The following is a 21,696-nucleotide window of genomic DNA, read 5'->3' on the forward strand; positions in this document are numbered from 1 at the left end:
ATGCAGGAAAAATGCAGGAATTACATAAATTATGTTCTAATGAAAAACATACAACAAAGCAGTAGTATTCAGGTACACATTCATTATATACCCTGGAAAAGGAAATATTTATTAACAAAGTCTAAGATATTCTGCCTTCCTGCATACGCGACCATGTTTGGTAACCACAGGAAATAGATCTGCATTACTCCCAACATTAAAGGTTTCAGCAGAATCAGAGAATAGATCTACTCCACTGCCATGACTAGGAAATTCTGTAGTGACCTGCTCCACCGATTGGCTCTCCTCTATCACCCTATCATGACCCACAACACTGTTGGTGGACGTGTGATCCCACACCAAATCAATGTGCACGTGTAGGTTTCTTTCCAAAACTAAGCGCTGAAACTCACTCAAAGGTATCAAATTTCTCTTAGACCACCAACGTCCATCACTTAATTTAACCACAGTGTGTGAAATTTGAACCACTCTGAACGCACCATTAAAGCTAAAATCAGTTTAGCACTTTTTGCTTCTCGTGTTCTTCATCATCACCCAAGAACCTATTTCTAGAACCATGTTGCTTACTTTGTAAGGTTTATTATGCTGACGCACCATTTTCTCTTGAGCACACTTCACTTTATTTCCCAGTTTTTTAGTTATTTTTTTTACATCAAATGTATAATAACTCTTCGCTCAATCTTTAAAAAAGTATAGATATTTCTCAACCATTCTGCCTCCAAATTAGAACGAGCATTCCTGCCTCTCAGAAAAACAAAAGATGAAATTCCTGTAAATGCGAGTTATAATAAGCCCATATTTCTTTTCATCAAAAACTGCGTCACATCCAGACCACACGTAAGAGCAGTTTGAACACCCTCCTCTGATTATTGTATCAACCCTATCGATCAATCAATTAATCAGCATTCATGCAGCGCAGCACTGTCATCCCTAAGGGTATCTGGGTGCTGAGGGGAGCCAGGTCTGGAGTTTTTTCCTTAAGTCTGCCAGTTAGGGTGCTGTTCGGAGGAGGAGGCGAAGGTTCTTCCAGGTCTTGGCAGCGATGTATGAGAAGGAGTGGCCTCCGCAGCGGCAGCGACAGATGCAGAGGGTGTTACGCTAGCGCAAGTGAGGCGGAGCGTAGGGGTCCTTGGTTGTGAAGAGCTTTTGAGGTGGGTGTGAGAATCTTGAACTGGCATCTTTTCTAGATAGGTAGCCAGCGGAGGTTTCTGAAGGGAGGAATGCTGTGAGTCCATTTGGGGAGGTCCAGGATGAGTCTGGCTGCAGCGTTCTGTATGGTCTGGAGTCTTTTAAGGAGCCGGGTGGAAACTACAGCATAGAGAGCGTTTTCGAAGTTGAGGCGGCTGGTGATGAGTGTCTGTGTGATTATCTTTCTGGTGTTCATTGGATTCATCTGTAGATTCTGCGGAGCATGCGCAGGGTGTGGAAGCAGGAAGAGGTGACTGTGTTGACTTGTTTCATGGTCAGTTGGCTGTTGAGGATGATGCTGAGGTTGGGTGCATGGTTGTTCAGTGTGGGAGTAGGTCGAGTTCTGCAGGCCACCAACTGTGGTCCCATGCGGAGGTGTTCTTCTCCAAGATCAGTTTTGTCGGAGTGAGTGGAGTTTGAGGCAGATGTATTGGTCATGGTGCTGGAGGGTTCCTTGGTGAGCGAGAGGCTTAGTTTAGTGCTGTGTTAGTGGGTGATAATGTTGAGTCCATGGGACGTGATGAGGTCTGCGTGGTCATGTAGATGTTGAACAGGGTAGGACTGAGGGATAACCCTTGGGGTACTCTGCATATGATGTCCTTGGGGGCCGAGGTGAAGGGAGCTAGTCAGATGCTCAGTGTGCATCCTATGAGGAAGGAAGCGATCCACTTGATGGCATTTTGCTGTATACTAATCGTGTAGAGTCTGTGGATTAGGGTGTGGTGGGAGACGGTGTAGAACACAGTAGAGAGGTCAAGGAGGATCAGGGCTGGGTAGGGGAGCAGGGAGATCGGCTGGTAGTTTCTGAGGTCGCTGGCGTAAGCTGAGGGTTTCTTTAGGAGGGGTCTGAACTCTGCGGGTTTCCATCTTTCTGGGAAAGTTGCTGTGGAGACAGAGGTGTTGAGGATGTTGGTGATCTCTGTGCTGATTGGGTTGGTCCAGAGGTAAAAAATGGTGGGGGCCTCGGAGTAATTGGATGACAGGATGGCTGTGGTGAGTGAGTGGAGACCAGGTGGAGATCATAAGGATGGTGTTCGCTGAGAGGTTGGGGTTGTCGAGGCTCCAAGAGTGGGTTGGGGGTCGAAGTTGTTGTCGATGGTGGCAATTTTGCTGTGGAAGTAGTTAGAGAGGGTGTCTGCAGAGTTCTTGGGAGGGGTGGCTGGTTTTGTCGGTGGCTGTTGGGTTGGAGAATTAGTTGACTACTTTGAAGAGTTACTTCATGTGGTTGGCAGTATCGGAGGGCTTCTTAGTAGCACGTCACAGCTTCTCAAGTCGGTAGCAGCCGTGCTTGGTGGGTCTGAGCTCTGGGATGTACCATTTGGCTTGTTTTGAGGATTTGACGGCTTTTGCTGGTTTACACAGTGCGACTTTGTTGGCACCTTTGGTGATCCAGGCAGAGAAGTTCTGGACGGCTTGGTCGAGGTTCTGATGACATCTTGGGTTGTTTGATCATAAGGGCATGTGTCCACTGGGTCCCGGTTACTTTGCCCCAGCCTTAGTGGGGGTCGGGAGGAGGTGGTGTTTGGCGATGGTGTGCTGGAGGTTGGAGATGGTGAAGTGGATGATAGCGTGGTCAGTCCAGGTGAGTTCAGTGTTGTGGGTGAATTTGAAACTGTTGTCGGAGGTAATGATGGCATCAAATGTGTGTTCAGCTTTCTGCATGGGTTTGGTGACCTGTTGGGTGAGGCCAATGTTGTTTAGGTTCTCCAGCAGGGCGATGAAGATGGCATTGTTTGAGTCGTCGGCGTGGAAATTGATGTTGCCGAGTAGGATATAGTAGTGGGGGGCGATGAGGTTGGAGATGGCATTACAAAAGGCTCGTCAGGGTCCTGTAGGCGAGGGTGCCTCTTTTGTGGTCTCAGCGTTGGCCTGTAAACAGAAGTTGAGGTATTCCATGAGGGTCATCGGGTCGTCGTTGCTGATGGTGCATCGGATGGTTTCCCTGAAGATGATGGTGATGCCCCCGCCGAGTTTGCTGGTGCAGTCTCGGTGTATCATCTTATAGTCGTCGGGAGTGGCGGTGCGGATGTTGCGGTTTGAGGAGGGGTTGAGCCAAGTTTTGGTGATGAAGGCAACGTCTGGGTAGAGGGTGGTGATGGTGTCCCACATTCCTGTGGCGTCTTTACAGAAGGAGCAGGTGTTGAGCAGGATGCATTGCAGCCATTCCGGTGTGTTTGTCGTCTTCTGAACGGAAACGGTGCGGGGTCCACGACAGGCCAGTGGTCCTGTGTGGTAGGCAAATTGGTAGTGGCGGCAGGTGAAGGGTCCTTTAGTGGATTGTGGGGATGACACGAAGCAGCTGTAGTGGTGCGCGGGGTCCAGGAGCTCCTTGGAGGTGTAGCGGTAGAAGGTGGGAGGATCAGGTGCGGACGGGAGAATATGGGTTTGCATTTGGCGTGCCGCCGGCGCAGCTGCACTATGGCCTCCATTAAATAGGTCCTGGGAGGGGGGCAAGGTGGGGAACTAGGTGGTGGTAGCGGGCAGGTGAAACGGCATGGGGACGGGAAATGCTGTGTGAGAGACAAAAGACACCAACAAAAATAAGCAGTTACAGTGGCACAGTTACACAGATGGAGGCAGGCAAAGGGCACAACAAATGCTGGTAGTCTATCAAAATGAGGCAAGCTGTACCCAGGCGATGGGGAACAGAGGGGTGTAGAAGATTCACACAGACACTTACTGGCAGACAGGAGGCGGCAAGCAGAAGGAAGTAAGGCGAAAGCTCAGCAGACCTGCTTGGCTGGCATGGGGAGCAGGCACAGGACCTGCTCAATGGGCTGGTGCTGCAGCCTCTATTAAGTAGGTCATGGGAGGGGGGAGTGGGGCGCTCGGTGGCAGGAGCAGGCAGAGGAAATAGTAGGAGGTGGGAAACAGCATGGGAGAGACAAAAGACACCAAAACAAGTAAGAAGTTACAGTGGAACAGTAACACAGATGGAGGCAGCCAAAGGGCACAATAAATGTTGGCAGGCTATCAAAATGAGGCTGACTGCACACGTGCTGGGGAATGGAGTGGAAGTGTCACACAGACACAAAGCGGCATGGTGAACAGAGGAAGGAAAGGAGAAAGCTCAGGTGGAAGTCAGGAGACATTCTTGCCTGGCGTGGAGAGCTGGCACAGGACCTATACAGCACCATTAGCGCGTGCACTATACAGAGCCAGAGTACAGTCCTTCACTCCTTAGTCCACCATTATCAGTAACTCATTCTGCGGGTGGACCTTCAATAGAAACATTTTAGACAATAAATAAATAGCTGTTCTAGTGCAAGTTTCCTCCACTTTTCATAGTATATCCACTTAGAAAAATAATCTACCAAGACAATCCTATATCACAATTCCTTGTTCAATGCATTTATGGTTCCCACAAAATCCAAGGCCATCTCTTCCCAAGCCTTTTGTGGAAACAATACTGGTATAATTAAGGTGTCCTTTAACTTCCAATATTTATTGGATAAAATGTACTCTTTATATGTCTCCATCATACCATTAACATCCCTATCCATAGCTGGCCACCAAAATGAGCATATGAGCATTTATTTTGTCGATGATGATCCCACATGACCATGTGCCAGTGACAATATTCTGGGTCTCAAACTCACTGGTGAAACAAACTTGTCTGACCTTAACAACACCCCAGAATCCATAGATAACTCATCTGCGACATGTGCAAAGTTCAGAAGCTCTCCTTTCAATTGCTTAATAAGCGGCCAACCATTCTGTATGTAATCCAACACCTTCGTCTTAATCATTTCTTGCTCACAAACTAAAGATTGCACGTTTTCCTCAATGATACTTTGACACTGCTCAACCGCATCAACTGCAACCACAACACATTCATCATCGAATGCAATAACCTCCTCTGTTTCAGTCTTTTTTTTAAATAAATCTGTTTTATTCACATGTAGGTATTGAATGGTGAGATGTTGGCCTGGTTCCTCTTGCATGTCTCCCCATCTGGTGAACAGAGTCATGATGAGTGAACGGTGCCTCAGAAACTGTCCCGGCGGATGCCCTGTCTCGTCAACCAGTGATTCGAACGGTAGGAGCCTGCCGTCCCGATACAAGTCCCCCAGTGTCTCTATGCCAGCTTCATGCCAGGTCGTGAGCTTGAAAGGCGTGAGCACCCCAGACCCGCTGGGGGAGCCCGCTAATGGTATGGCCGGCACGTAAGGGACCAGTGTCTTAGTGAGATACAGTCAGCATCGGTAGCACCTGTAAGCCACCACCAGAAGGGGGGAGCAGGTGTTGGGGCCTTGGTGGCGGGGTGGAAAAGTTTAGCAATATATTCGAGAGAATAGGGGGGGGATAAAGTTGAAGTATCCTCCCCGCCCCTGTCAGCGAATCAGCGGGCCACCCACTGTAGTTGTGCGGCCAGATAGTAGTGCTCAAAGCAGGGTGCAGCTAGTCCCCCCTGATCCGTGGGTAAATATAGTTTTGCTAGCGCTAGTCTGTGCCGCGTGTTACCCCATAAGAATTCTCGGAGCATCTTAGTGAGCGTGGCAAAGAAGGCCGCTGGAATGTAAAGGGGAAGATTGGCAAAGTAATACAGGAGTCGGGGGAGGATCACCATCTTAGACAGTGCCACTCTGCCTGTGACTGTCAACGGTAACGTACTCCAGAAGCACACATGTGCTTTGATGGCTGCCATTGCCCGTCCTAGGTTACCGTCAAATAGGTCTTCTGGCCGACGGTAGACCTGAATGCCAAGATAGCACAAAGTGTCTGCATTCCATTGCACCCTCGTACCCTCTAAAACATAGCCCAGATCCTGCGTGTCCCCGCCAAATGAGTAAAGGCAGGATTTGTTAACGTTCACTCTGAGACCGAGAGAGCAGCGAAGTCCCGCAGTGTATATTCCAGTTGGGCCGGTATGTTTCTCACGTCCCGCACAAATACCAGGAGGTCGTCCGCGTACAGCGACACCTGATGGGTTTTCCTCTGTTTCACTCTTTACCGGTAACCTAGACAACTGCCTTACAATTAGAACTACCCGGAATATACTGCACCTCAAAATTGTACTCCTATAGTTTAGCCAAATTCGTTAATAAAAGGGATGAAGCTACAACCTTTTCCCCCGAACAAATAAGTTAAGGGCTCATGATCTGTGCAGAGTACAAACTGTGTCCCCTACAAATACATCTTCAATTTCTCAACTGCCCAAGCTCAGGCTAATGCCTCTCTTCCAATTGTGCTGTATCTCCTTTCAGCTTCCTTCAAAGCTCTGGCCGCAAAGGCAATTGTGGTTTCAAACCCATTAACTTTTTGACATAACACTGCGCCTAACCCTACCGCACTACCATCAACTATGCACCTCAATCCGCTGATAAATGATTTTAGGGCTGGGACCTTTAGCAGAGTATTTCTGATGTCAAGTAAGACCAGCTCTTTTTGTCACCCTATTCGAATTTTTTATTCTTTCTTAACAATTTTTTTAGTGGTTCCATGATGGTGGCGTAGCCTTAGACAAATCTGGAATAAGATTCGTTAAGACCAATAAATGATCTTAACTCGTCCTTATCCTTTGCAAGCATCCTAAATAGTTTTGAGAATGTCTGTCTTAGGTTCAATATCCCCAAAGGAAATCCTGTGGCCCAAATCTACGGCCTCAGTAGGGAATTTACACTTGTCCAATGAGACGGTCATGTCTCGTTGCTTGAGCATGGAAAACACTTTATCCAGAATCAAGTTATGCTCTTTTACAGGTTTAGCAAAGATGAGCAAGTTGTCCTTAAAGACCACAACTCCAGTTACATCCTTAAATAAATAATACATTTGTTTATGTAATATGCAAGCCGCTGAGGCCATTGCAAATGGTAACCTCAAATATTTCAATGCTCCGAACAGAGTTATGAACGTAGTGAGTAGCTGAGACCAACAGATAGCAAATAATACTGACGTTGAAATGGTGGCAAATTATGACAAGAAACAACCCCCTCCGTTCATGATTCCACCTGGAAAAAATAGTTAGTTCAACATGGAATTGAATGGGTATCAATAATATACGAGTTTCTTCTTGGATGAAAAAAGTTAGACTCCTCTAAATCCTTTAAATAAGGCCTCTGACTCCAAAGGACTTCACAGTACCTGGTGATCGCCCAAAGCCTGACTGGAACAATGGTGACAATTTTGTTTTTCTGTTTAACCACCACTGAAACACCTATTAAATGCCTTGTAGAGGTTGGGAAACACTTCAAAACCAAAATGAAGGTGGCCGCCAATATACATTGAGCTGGATAACTAGATCTCGCGCAGTATATGCTGGAAAATACTTCCAAAAGAGAATTAAAGATGGCTGCCGCAAGACATGATGCGCGATGACGTCGCTGGATACCTGGACCACACCTCCAATATTATATGACACTACAATGGCCATCTGACACCTTTGCGTCACAAGATACCCACTGCACAACCGCAGGCTCTTCAATCACTAAGCCCCGTAGCTCACCTCCTGGCACGGCTAATCTTTTTTGCTGTTGTGCACCTTCACCATGCATGTGCAATTTCCAGCAGCCAGATGCCAGGTCGCTATCGCTCTTAACCAGCGCCCTTTTGACCACAACGGGGATGTCAGAACGATCCAGTGCTCTTCAGACACATTGGGAATCACACTTCATTACATCTCATTGGGCTCCTTGTGATTATTCTTGAAGCTTTCCTCCTCGTCAATTTGTAGTACCACATTCAATAACACTGAGGCAGAGATAAAAGGAAAGGTAATCCAAAATCTTTTTTATTTCATATCTACAATGAAGCCCATCAATGCACGTTCTCCAATGCCAGAACCGGATCTTCAACTGCCAAACTGAAGAACTCATTCTAGAATCAGAATCATCACTACCATCACGCGACTACTTAAGTCACACAAACAACACTTGTTCACATTTCATACAACACTGGAGTCTCCAATGTTCAATAAGCACATTTACTGCTGGATAACCCAAGGATGAGTTTTGTATCAATTCTGGACACCACATTTTGGCAACGAGGATGGACTTAGCATGCAATGCAATTTGTCTGGTTGGAGAAGAGCAGCTGCGATCTTGGAGCGGGACTACTTTGTTGCCCACCACCTATAGAAAGTCTGGACACTGCAAAATTTAGCTACCCACCAAATGCTAGGAGTCGCCACATAAAAAAGATGGAGACAAGACAAGCAATAATCAAAGGGGCCTGACCCATCAGGTCAACGACTAAAGGGGGCTTACCCAAATTTTAAGCGAGTGGTACTACTGGTATGCGAAAACTCCAGACTGAAACTTTTTATTTGAACAGTTTTTCTACCTGCTCAATTTGCAGAAGTAAATGTTCAATCATACACAATGTAAATACGGTGATAAAACTTGGTTCAAGGTACATTATACAACGACATCCGAGTATTGCCATTTATTGTAAATCAGCTAAGTTTAAGTACACAATGTAGGCAATCCCTACAATGTAATACATATGGAGAAAATGGGGGAAAGTTGCGTGGCAAAGGAACATCAGAATGCATACTCCTCTGTTAAACGTGGACAGTGCCACCGAAAGGCCATGACTTGCCAGGAATATAACCCTTCTATTAACAAATGCTCAGCTAGAGGGCATTAGCATGCCTATAGTATACAAAAGATATTCTGACCTACAACTATATTTTCAGACTTCGTGTGGTCTGGACTAGGTCTGGGAAAAGATTTATTATTTTGCCTCGGAGGGTAAGAACTATTTCTCTACCATCCTGGTACTCTCTGGTACCAAGCAGGCAGTTCAACAATGGCTGTAAACCGCTTATCTGGGGGTTTCTATGGCTTTCATCTCTTTGTGAATGTCAAATTGCACTAGGGAAATGACCTACAAAAACTCTTTGTTCAAAATCCTGGATTACAGAGAAAGGGTGGAGACTCTCGTGCAGTCTTTTAAGGATTTCTGATGCTGGGTCTGAGTTTCATGTTGCCACAACGCTGGCTCATGGTATCGCAAATCTATCGCCAACCACTTCAACTCTCACTCTACGTCTTAAACTCTAGTGTTATCTCTGCAGCACCTAACTTAACTAGAGTGTCCGTCACTGACAGGTCTCTGAAATTTTTGTTCAAGTCCTGTAAAATGTCAACCACCACTGACTCTAATTGTGAGTGGTTAGCTAGGTGCAGGGCAGCAAAGCCCCAGGGTCAGTATTTTTCCCAGATATGGAAGGCCTGGTGTTAAAGAACTAATTTCTGTCTGTTTACCCTTGTTCTCCTTAAATGGCATACCAGTACTTGAGTAGATAACAATAACAGCCCCCGAAATCACTCACTGTCAAGGTTGGGTATGGCCTGTCCCAGTTACTCCATTGAACAGACCAGACAGAGCCATGTGCCCATCAGCTCCACAGCTCCAAACCAGCTTTTAAGAGACCCAAATCATTTGTTTTGCCACTTCCAGGCTGCAAACCCATTTTCCACCAGGGCTTGGAGACCCCCTTAATCTCAACAATTTGGTCAGGGTCCAGTTCAATGCTGTTCTCCACTTTGGCATCTGCACAGCATTATACTACTGCAGCCACACACACACGGCCCAAATCAGTGCTACCTGGGTCAGAGGGAGCCATCTTGACAGATGTATCAATCGTATTCAAAGAGGGACACTGAACTCTGTGTTGTTATGAAGTAAGGTTAGCAGAAAATCTTTCAGCGCAGCATCTCATCGTGCAATGCTGCCACTTCTCACACAGACTCAGACATAGAACAGGCGGTCATTCTCGGCCCAACGGTTGGGAGTTGTGCAGTAGACCACCAGTCGAACAGTCACTACCGAGATCAGCAGGCTGCATCACCCCCACCACGGGAATAAGTTAAATTATGCAGACTCTCACAAAGAAGATTCCCCAAAGAGCCAAAATCATTTGAAAATATTATCTAAAGGGGCTTAGTAAACCAAAGATCGAGCCTTGAGAGGGGATGGATGAATGAGAAATCATAAATTATGTCCTTTTTTCTCTAGCCAATCAGGAAGAGATTCCCTTTTATCATCCCTCCAAGTCTAAATATTGCATCCTAGCAAATAAGGTATTCCTCTACAGTGCTGCCAAGAATCTCAGTGAAGCAAATATGATAGTTGCTTAAGTTCTCAATACACGCCAGTTATATTTGAGCTAGCCGACGTATGGGGATCCTCAAGCTTCTGAACTGGGCATGCTGTGGAATGACCACCTATCGGTCTACTGTATACAAACATGATGGAGTGTGAACAGCACAAACTGCCCCCATAGTTTTCAAGTGTGCCATGAGAAATGGGAGCTATGCAGAGTGAAGGTAATACGGAAATGAACTGGCTGGCTTCAAGAAAGCAGACTCTACTGGATAGAGAAGCCTGGTATAGCCCCTCAACCAAGGCACTTTGAATGAGATTTTAATCACATCTTGATGTCTCTGAAGAAAAGCCTCACAGTCTCCGATAGGTTGTCACTAATGACACAAGGGCACTGTTAGACCTGTCTGCCTCTGGGATTTCCCCTACCATTATTTATTTATTTTGTCCCCTTTGGCCTCCAAGTGTTCTATTATCTTTTAGTTTTTTATTACCACCAGACTTTTTCCTTGCCGTTGTCCAGGGGGGCTAGGTGTCCCTTGATACTATCTCCCCATTTTCCATGTGCGCCTAGTCTCTCAGGAAAGTCTCAGTTCCTAGAAACCTAAAATGGTGGCCGGCAACGGACATAACTGCCACCACAGGGAGGCTGACTCATTGTAATGCATGTAGAAGGTTCTGGAACCTGCTAGTACCTTCCAAAGGTCAGGGTCCAGTCTATAAATAGCCAGAACTAGGGCAGCCATTTTGTAGTGACCAGAGGGAACTGGAGGGGTAGGAGCGAGGCTATAGAGGAGAGAAGGGCGCCCCGAGGAGGGCCATATTGACCCCTGGGTCAGCGATACCACTTAGGGATGTCTTCCTCTTTCTACTGACCAAACCCTACCGGGATATATTTCCCACCATATCCAGAACCTTGTTAGTAAAACCCTTGAGTGAATTCCTTCCAGAAGCCTTGGGTCCGATAAAAACGGTCTAACTTGACCTACCTTGACTTACTGTTCCTGACCCCCCCCTTCCACCACCTGAGGGATCATACCTGACTGAGGCACTTGAAGGAGGTGGGGCTGGCTTGGTGCTCCTTTGGAACTCTCCCCTGGGGTTCGTGAGGCGAATACGAACTCCGGCGGCATTCTGCTGGTCGTGGCAGCCCGCCGCAATCCCAGAAGCCAGACCGCGACTGTTTTGCTGGTCCCCCCCCTTTGGCAGACCCTGTGAGGGGAACCCAGGTCGACTCCACAGGTTAGCGGGTCTGGTGAAGGAAGCGGGTGCAGCGTGAGGCGACCGGAGTGAATCCAGAAGAAGAAGAAGGCTGGCCGGCGTGAATCCACGCTTCCCCCTCTGACGTCTACAGTGAGGGCGGGCTGGGCGTCTGACAGGACGCGGAAACGGAGCAGCGGAGCCTCTGCGTGCCGGCTGAAGGAAATCTGAGGTGGGGAAGCCGGAGCGGGCACAGTGATTCCGCTTTTGTCAGGAAGAAGTTGGTGATCCAAGGACTGGCCTGAGCAAGATCCTAAGTACCGGTAAGGCGGTAGTGTGTCGAGTGAGGCCCCCGAGTCTGAACGGGCCTCATCAGTAACTTAAAGAACAGACAGAAAGGTGCGAGGCACTTGAACCTTTCAGCTGGGTTCGAGGGGTGTAAGGTACTGGCGTCTATTGAGCAAACGGAAGGACAACAGTCCAGGTGAACGGCAAAATAAGCTGAGCTGTTCCCATGAGACTGAGAATTTGGCACGTCATCTAGAGTAGTCTCTGGACAGTTTAGTTAGGCGGGGCCAGAACGTCTAAGTGAACACTACAAAGGATAAGATTTAGATTGCATCAGAGAGAATAACCTGCCTACTTAGCTAATAGAGCTGTGAGCTACCTGGTGGTCAAGAACCTATAATATCTGAGGGGGACATTGAGAATCTGAGAGGGTTGGTTAACCTTGAATGAAATACAAAGAACGAAGTGTTTTCCTACAGAAGATAATTGCTGGGCCAGAGTGTGTAATTCTATCCTATGTAGGAGCGTTCTTCTTTTCACAGGTTAATATACTGCATTTGATAATGATGAAACAAATGTGTTAACTGAGTAACTACTGCTTGAGAGCCAAAAGTCTAAGTGCACTGGAGCGGTGAACAACTCTGGGCATCCAAAATAATCTTAACTATAAATGTGATACTGTGTCTAAAATTTTAAAAAGAGTCATAAGTGAAACAAAATCTTTTTTAAAAGGAACCGGTATTTTTCTACTTTGGTGTGGTGTCTTTATTTTTGGTGGTAGTTCACTGAGTTGCTGCGGGTGAGTTTGTAAGCACTACACAAAAGCCTTGGGGATGTTTTAGCTGTTCCCGCTCTGTGCTAAGCTACCCTATGTAGTCTAGGAATCTAGGTCTAACAGGCACCCTATAAAATGCCAGATCCAAGGAATAAAGATATTAAACAGCATCTTAATGTATTCTCTAGATGTCTGATTTAGTCTCGAGATCTCCATGACAAATGCTGTTTAAGAGTCATGAAGTGAAGATGTGGGACCTTTCCGAGATAAATTGATTTTTTCCTCCTAACTCTTCTGTGAGGCATGTCATTCAGTAAAGTAAAATTTAACTATAGCATTTAAATACCTGTCAGGATTTGTTAGTCTGGGTGTGTATTGATCTGGAAGTGGCGAGCGGTTTTGGAGTTTGCTCACGGCTCTTGCTTTAACAACGTTTTTGGGCCGCTTAAATACTTTCCTGGTAAAGCATACCATATTTTTTTAAGAAAACTTGTTTGTGGACACAAATGTATCAACGAGGGTTATGAAGAAAAAATTGTAGGAGGAATAAGGGGGATTGCAAGGCTTTCCTTAAATGGGATGGAATGAACTACCTTAGCTCCACTGCCCCACAAAAGCGTACATTTGGTTTTGCAAAAATTGCCAATGTTACTTTATGTTGCCATCTTCTGCTCCATGTTCCATTAATTTGATGGAGAAAGACGCGGATGCAAAATATGTTTAACTGACACTGGCTTGCATTGCTTTAGGCTAAAATACAGTACATGTGTTCTTAAGGAACCTCATTATTACTGGACCACTGTACAATGACCTCACTCAATTCAATGTTCCTTCAAAAGTAGTTGTAAGAATATATGAGGATTCCGAGTTCTCATTAACATGCAGTATGAATTCCTCCAGCAGTAAGGATGCATCATCAGTACATATGAGTTCGCTTAGCTCTCTAATGAGAGTATCAACACCTTTATTAGAGTTCTCATGAACTATATTATTTAGGTGTTGCCATATATCCTTGATCACTTTATCACAACCTGCGATGTATTGCACTTTCGAATTCATGGCTGTGATATCTTCTCTAGAAGAGCAGAAGTTGTTTCTCTTATCTTTCCTTCCAAAAGTAAAACAAGCGGCTGACAACTAGGGAACTTGAAGGTTGTGTTCATAAAGTTGATGACTGCACCAGAGCATCTTCACAAAGCGATCCCACTTTTACTCCTGAACAGAGATTCAGTGGAGACTTGACCAGACAAGTCAACGCCGTCTCCTCGTCATGCTTCAACATACTGCGCATGCTACGAAAGATCTTCCGGTGGATCCCCACCGAGACCAGGAAGACGGTCACCCAGGCCCTCGTCACCAGCCGGCTGGACTACGGCAACTCCCTCTACACCGGAACCACCACCAAACTCCAGAAGAGACTCCAGCGGATCCAGAACGCCTCAGCACGACTCATCCTGGACATCCCCCGTCGCAGCCACATCTCCGGACACCTGAGAGACTTGCACTGGCTCCCGGTCAACAAGAGAATCACCTTCCGACTCCTCACCCACGCACACAAAGCCCTACACAACCAAGGCCCAGGATACCTCAACAGCCGCCTCAACTTCTACGCTCCCAAACGCCAGCTTCGATCGACCGGCCACGCCCTCGCCGTCGTCCCCCGCATCCGAAGAGCCACCACAGGGGCACGGTCCTTCTCCTACCTCGCCGCCAAGACTTGGAACTCCCTCCCAACCCACCTCCGCCTGACCCAGGACCACCTCGCCTTCAGGAAGCAACTCAAGACCTGGCTGTTCGAGCAGTAGCGGACCCCCCCCCCCCCCCCCCCCCCCCCACCTTAGCGCCTTGAGACCCTCCGGGTGAGCAGCGCGCTATATAAATGCTCTGATTGATTGATTGATTGATTGATTGAGACCGATAGGGACATTTCCCAAATTGTATCACAAGTAGCAGACCACACACAATTGGGTTTTTTTGTGCCCCAAAAACTTTGATTTAAAACCTACAACCTTTCAACCAGTACTACTAACCTAAAGCCCTTACAAAACCAAAATGAGCAGCTAAATTCATAAAAGACATTCTTGAGCTAGAAGCTGAAAGACCCTTGCAGAGCAATCTTTAAATCTTTAAAAAGGTGCTTGGAGGTAGCAAGCTCTTAGCACCTGATGACAATCTCAAATGGAAAAAAGAAACAGCATCCTGCAGGCTGGCAGTTCTTGAATCCTAGTCTCGCTTGCATGAACCAGCTGTGCATTTGTACAATCTAGATGGATAAAAGCATGTGCAAACAAAACTCTTAAGGGCCCCACACCATGAGGTTCTGGTTGAAAAGAAAATCTAATAAAGAACAGCTCGAAACCACTTTGGTTGAGGGGAGAACATAAAACTGAAAGATAAAGTGCAACAGGAATGCCAGGGAGATGGGGCCAAGGGAAGGCCATGCAAGTATCATCTGCACTATTGCGAAAGAACAATTCTCACACCCAATAATTATGGGTGGCTCAGAGACAAGGTAAGTATTTGCTACACCAGGTAAATACTGACACCAAGGGGTGAGGCATTTACCGGGTATAGTAAACATCTTTTACACTTAGCAGACACACCGAAAATGGGTATTTACATATGAACTGAGGTATTTCCATACCTGCAATTACCTGAGCAACCCCCCCCCCCCATGTAAACACCGCATTTGGAAACAGCTGGAGGTGAATTAGGAACTACATAACTCATACTTAAGATCCTCGAGCACACTACTGTTTATATAGGGATCATATACAGGGCCTATGTATGTGGATACACTGACAACAGAGGGAGGTCGAGAACAAGCTAAGAAAGATATCAACGCCAGAAGACTTTTTAAATGGCATTCAAAGCAACCATTCTGAAATCTAGCTAAATGATACCCTTAAAGAGACAACACATCTCAACCAGGAAAAACAATTTAAAGATATATATTCGCTGAATTTATATTTAGGCTGCATATCCCACCTGAAAATTATTTTATCTCTAGGCTTCTGTAGACAAGACACATAGTTTCAATTCAAATCAGTTATCTTACTTATGGTATGGAACAAAGTGTAATGGATTGCTCTTCAAGAAAGAGCCACTCCCCTGTACTTACTAGCACAACGAAATGAGAATAAAATAATTGAAAAACCTGACTTACTAGAACAGGCGCAGGCACTGTAAACCGGGTTCGATTAATGAGCCAGTCCTCATGAAGGTTATGGATAGCTTCTAAATATTCCTATCAAGAAAAAAATACCAGACGAAGGAAATAAAAAGACGTGAATACTGATGTATATGGTTAAAGCACATAGAGTAAGTATGCTGAACAACATTCTCTAAACTTCGAAACAACACAGCTAAATCCAAAGCATGCTGGCTCTGACCTGCAGAAGTTATGCCTTCAATGTGAACTATAGGGAATACTGTTAAATGTATTAAGGTGCATGAAAGGTATTAATAATGTTAAGCTATATGCTAAAAAAACATTAAAACACTTAAAAAAAATAAAAAAGTACTAGGTTCTGATAAACGCACGTTTTTATAAAAAATAAAAAAGTAGCAGGTTCTGATTACCAGATCTGATTCATTGAGTATTTATTGGATCATCCGATTTTGTTACACTTCATGGTGGCATAAACTACTGTGCATCTAATATAGGCTTTCCAGCTTGGCGTGCCCTACTTTTTAATTTTTTTATCCTCCATCTGTGAATCCATTCCACTAAACCAACCTCCTAAATTCCCATACTTCTGAGGATAACTTTGGGTACTGCAGTCCTTGCGCCAGCATCTTCTTTGCTTCAGATGGGTCCTGCGTTCAAGGCTGCCGGCCATCTTGCCGAGATTCACTTATGCGTCATTGGCTTCAACCTTTTCCACTGACATGAATGGCCTTTGTGAACAGTCATGTTCAGCTGCTGTAGCTTAATGAGCCACTGTGCCTACCTGTCAGCCTGCACCTCACTATCTATAACTCTTTACAAGGCAACAAGTGCTGTGTTAGTAGAGTAGTTGGGAATCCAGCTCGCTATCTTCTCCAGTGGAGCTTCTGTCGCAGCACTGAGGTGGAGCGTCATCAAACATTGCTAAGAAGATGAAAGAAATACCTCCCATCTCTAATTTACACTTAAAACCGCCTTGTAGCCCAACATGGATTATGTGCAGAAATCTGGCTTCCAGTCACCCTCTCTGAATTTGTGCCCGGAAACCTCGGCAAAAATATCAGTGGAAGGGACTACTGGGCACCATAAATCCAGCATTTATGGTGCAATTAGGTTTCATTATTCAACAGTCAGCTTTAACCTCTTCTATGCGGGGCGGATTCCCCCGCGCTGCGCTGGGGGGCGGGGGGCGCGCACAGCGCCCCGGTGCTCATGACGAGCTCAGCTCGTCATGAGCCACGGTGCTCTTGTGCTCATGACGAGCTGAGCTCGTCATGACCACACTCGTTTGTGTAGAACGTTCGTACAGCAGGGGAATTAGCCCAGCGTGCAAGCGTTCCAACGGTCATGACGAGCTCAGCTTGTCATGAGCACACGAGCACCGTGGCTCATGATGAGCTGAGCTCGTCATGAGCGTTCAAGGGGTTAAGCTGTCTCCTACTTCAAGTACTACATAATTTTGTTCATACAGATAAACAGGGCTTTCTAGTTCTCTCCATGCACCAAAGCATGTACAGAGTAAGCCTGCACAAGTTACATATAAAACATAGTAAACAAAATTAAATCAATTATTAGTTAGAGAACCCTGCGTCTAAACTAACTAAATATAGAGTCACACAGATGCTACCACGTTGAATATTTTCTTCCTTTTAAAGCAGCTAAAGTTGTATTACATTTTCAAAGTTTCCTCTACAGGTCACTTAACAACTGTTTTAACACCTAAACATCATCGTCCAAAATCCATTAGCCTCCCAATACTGTGAATGCTATACTGGTGACTCCCCAACATTTCTTTCCAATAGGATCACTGGTCCAGCATGTAAAACACGTGGTGCTGTGGCATACTTACTCTCACTTAAAAAAAATAAAAATTGGTAGCATTCATGTGGTCACTGTTCCAAATGGTAACATACTTTTCTGCTCTTTTTATACATTCTCCACGTGATGACCAATATAGCAAATGTTCAATACTAAAGTACATATAGGAAATGACCCTCCATCTTGCTCTTCTTGTGAAATATTTTAATTTACTGCAATTAGGGTTATCCCCTCCATCGAAAACATGCTAGTACAGGAGTCTGTTGTCTTTTAGCCACACAACGTGCCAGAAGCCAACATTTTACAGATGCCTTCTGTGGGAGGCACGCATAGATGGAGGCCACTAAATAATGTTCATCTGACATTGCAACTGCACCGCAGGCCACCTCTTTAGTTCTGGTTTTGAAAGGTGTTCCTCCTCTTAGCCGAAGTATATGTGAGAACTATGATCAACTATTAAACAAGGTGGTGCACTTGATAACTGGCAGGTTGGGGCTCCAGGGCAACTTAATACCCCAATTCATTTTGTTTGGAGAGTCTCATGGATAAGAACTATCCCTAAACCTGATAGCAAGGACTGTATTGTTGTCAATTTTAAGAATAGAGTGGCGACTAAAGACATTCTGAAAAGTCTCAACTTTACATTGTTGGGTACTTCTGCAAGTAAGGCACTCCCTCTGGCCTTTTTTTTTTTTTTTGACCAATTGGAAGAATGATCTCGGTGTCCACCAATCCCCTCACCCTGTGGCTGTCTCGAACAGATGCATGCCTATTTGCAGCTAGACCAGCTGATCTGAATTTCAGTATATTTAACAAGGAGGGGAGGTAGAGTATAAAGTAGGATTCCTACTCCACGGGCACTGATACATAAACAAGGAGAATCCTACCACTAGGTGGAAAGAAAAGTGAAGAAAAAGGGGGGGAACACTCAGTGTTGTGTAAAATACCCCTCACACACCAACAGGCCCCTTGGTGTCATGCTTCATCATCGGGGTCTTCGCACCCCGCTAAAGGGATGCGGCACGCTACGACCTACGACTACGCGGGAGCGTTGACAAATCAGACTATGTGTGGTGTGTGTTGAGTGCAAGTGAAAGGAATAGGATGTGAGTGGGAAGTGTAGTGAAAAAAATTAAAAAGTACCTGGCCAGTTGGTAAAAAGAAAAAACTTTATTCTGTACCTCTGGCTGGTGCTGTTAAAAAAAGTGCTAGATGGCGAGGTTTTGTGTCTTAGTAAGGGACAGAACCTCTGGTGTGCGTCGACATGTTTCGGTACATGCGTACCTTCTTCAGGACGGGGCACAACTCCCAACCCTACTCACGTTTCTCTACAGAACAGGATTTTTGTTCTAATTTTCCTAAAAAGTGATTACATTCACTAGAGACAAATACAATGTGCCTACAGCGGATTTTTTTGGAACATGTAGTTACATGTCCTGAAAAAAAGAAAAAAACATTAGGTTTGGTTACCATATAGGTTGGCTCAGACAGGTGCAGTCACCTGGAGCCCCAAACGGTTGATTTAACCTGTAAAGGAAAAAACAGACAGACATACAGAACACATGACACACTGACTCACACATACTTATGACAGACTTAGGTTTTGGTGTTTTTAAACATACTTATTGTATGAGCTGATTAAAGCATCATGAGCAATTCCTGAACATCAGGGTAGGTAGGTAGGTGGATCCACAATCTATAGGAATAGAAGAGTGGAATCAATGTTGTTGTTTTTACTCACTTGTTGGACTCTGCAATGTACTCACAGAGTTTCAACTCTGTTTAGTGAATACTCACGAAATCCGCCTCAGTCGGCCTCTTTCCTCCACCCTGTGCTGCTTCGTCGTAAATGATGTACGGGAGAGCTTGGTGGTATTTAAAGGTGGATGAAGTGGGTTCTCATTGGTTAATTAGTGGAAAGCTAATGACCATATACGGGTGACGCCCCTTCCATGCGTGTAATTTTGTCACATGTACCATGAACATCACCGTCATTTGTTAATTACCGGGTTTTACCTGTCCATATATGGACTTTCCGCTTGCTAGCCACTCACACTCTGATATTTTTGCTCGCGCTGGGGGAGCGCCCGTGTGATGCAGCCGTCGTTCTCTCTCCTTCGCGCATGCGCGCTGCCCGGTCTCTCGTGTTCCTTAGCGCATGTGCGCCGTCGGGTCTCCAGTGCTTCATTGCGCATGCGCATTGTTCGAGTGCGATCCGCGCATGCGCGTTGTTAATAGCGCTAGTCATTGGTACAGCTATTTCGCCCGGTTATTTTCTCATTGCTGTTTTTAGTAGTACATCAGGATAGAAACCAGGTGGATCATTGGGGTATTTTGGTTCAGGTGGATCTGCTCATTGTGTCATAACCGCGGAGGTGGTACAATATCGTTTGTAGTGATATTATCATGTGGTTTGACCATACAATTATATGTCATTTATTCAGACGGTGGTACTGGCTGTTGGGCTGGTTCTCATATCAACCAATTGTTATTCCTTATTTTATCCGGGGGTCTTTAGGAGACTTGGCTCCACGGTATGTCATCATTAAGTCCGGTGACATGGGTTGTCAGGCGGAACACCCAACGTTGTTCCTTTTGGAACAGGCCTGTTTCAGAGGGTAGTCGCTCTATGACGGTCCAGCGTAGGTCGTTGACGCAGTGTTGGTGTGACAAAAAGTGTGATGCCATCTTAGTTGTTGTTTTTTTACAGCGTATATTACTTTTGTGTTCCCCTATCCTTATCTTGACGGGGCGGGTGGTCATGCCTACATATTCTAGTCCGCATGGGCAGGTAATTAGGTAAATCACATTCCTTGTGTTGCAGTTGGTAAAGAGGCGTTGCTCCCATGTTGTACCATTTCTGAAGCTTAGGTTTTTACTTTTCTGAGTTTGATGACAACAACTGCAATCCCCACAAGGGAAATGACCTTGTACAACAGTTACATTGGGTCTCTCCATCTGGTTTGTCCGTGGTCTGGTGTGGACCACAATGTCCTTTATGTTTCTGCCCCTTCGGTGCGCGTGCCTCGGTTTCTCAAAAGACAAGCCTCCACAGTTCAATATGCCCCAGTGTTTATCAATGATCTTCGACACCTGATTTGATATGGTGGAATAAGTTGTTACACAGATCGGCCTCTTGTTTGCTTCTTTTACATGGGGATTCTCTTCTATGAGTGCCTCCCTGTGATTGTTTTTAGCCCGCTTCATCGCTTTCTCGATGGTTTTAGTGGGATACTTCCTTTGCACAAGTTTGGTTTTTAGATCTTTCGCTTGTCGGTTGAATTCACTCAACTCTGTGCAGTTTCTCCGGAGTCTAAGAAATTGCCCATAGGGTAGATTTTCCCTTAGGTGTCTCGGGTGGAAACTGTCGTAACGCAGCAGACAGTTTCTGGAGGTCGGCTTGAAATGTGTTGTACTTTTCAGCCTTCCATCCTCACTGTAGACATTCAAGTCGAGAAAAACCATCGATGTATTGGAAAAGGTGCTGGTGAATTTTAGATAATCATTCTGGGTATTCAACCAGGTTACAAAATTCGTTGCGCTGTTGACATCGCCGTTCCAGATGATGAAAATGTCATCAATGTATCGTTTCCAGATGACAATCTGGGGACGGTAGGGGTTATTTTCATGTAGGATCTTGTGTTCCTCTAGATGGTAGACGTATAGTCCCGCTAAGCTCGGAGCAAAAGTACTACCCATGCTCGTTCCATGGGTTTGTAGGTACAGTGTCTCCTTGTACTGAAAAAAATTGTCTTTGAGGGCCATGGTGATGCACTCTAGGACCAAATTTCTCGGTGTTTGGTATTTCCAAGTGTTGCTGAAGAGTACTTCTTCGATGATCTCTAGTGTCTCTTCATGGGGCAGGCTTGTGTATAAGCTTTCCACGTCTAAGCTTATCATGAGTTGCGTGGTTGGGTCAAAGGTGGTGTTTTCCAGTAGTTGTAGTACCGATTTTGTGTCCTTTAGGTACGTATCCGTCGCCTGTACCATCGGTCTTAGAAAGGCATCTGAGAATTTCGATAGGGGTTCCAGGATGGATCCGATGCCCGAGACTATTGGTCTTCCAGGTGGGTTGTCAATGTTCTTATGTATTTTGGGGATGCAGTAAAAGTATGGTATCCTTGGGGTCGGTTGTTGCAGGAATTCAGCTTCCTTCTTACTGATCCAGTCGTGGGCCAGTCCTTCCTCCACCATACCCCCAATCCGTGTT

General features: G+C 45.6%; 1 protein-coding gene across 1 annotated transcript in view; it reads right to left on the reverse strand.

Moving 5' to 3' along the window:
• Nucleotides 1–21,696, reverse strand: part of TK2 (thymidine kinase 2) — a 286,208-nt gene that overhangs the window by 44,304 nt on the left and 220,208 nt on the right. Inside the window, exon 9 of the mRNA XM_086947721.1 lies at nucleotides 15,666–15,746. Coding sequence (XP_086803847.1) covers nucleotides 15,666–15,746 — 81 coding nt within the window. The remainder of the gene's footprint in view (nucleotides 1–15,665; nucleotides 15,747–21,696) is intronic.

The sequence above is a fragment of the Lissotriton vulgaris genome, chromosome 12 (genome assembly GCF_964263255.1).
Source record: "Lissotriton vulgaris chromosome 12, aLisVul1.2, whole genome shotgun sequence".
Taxonomy (NCBI): Eukaryota; Metazoa; Chordata; class Amphibia; order Caudata; family Salamandridae; genus Lissotriton; species Lissotriton vulgaris.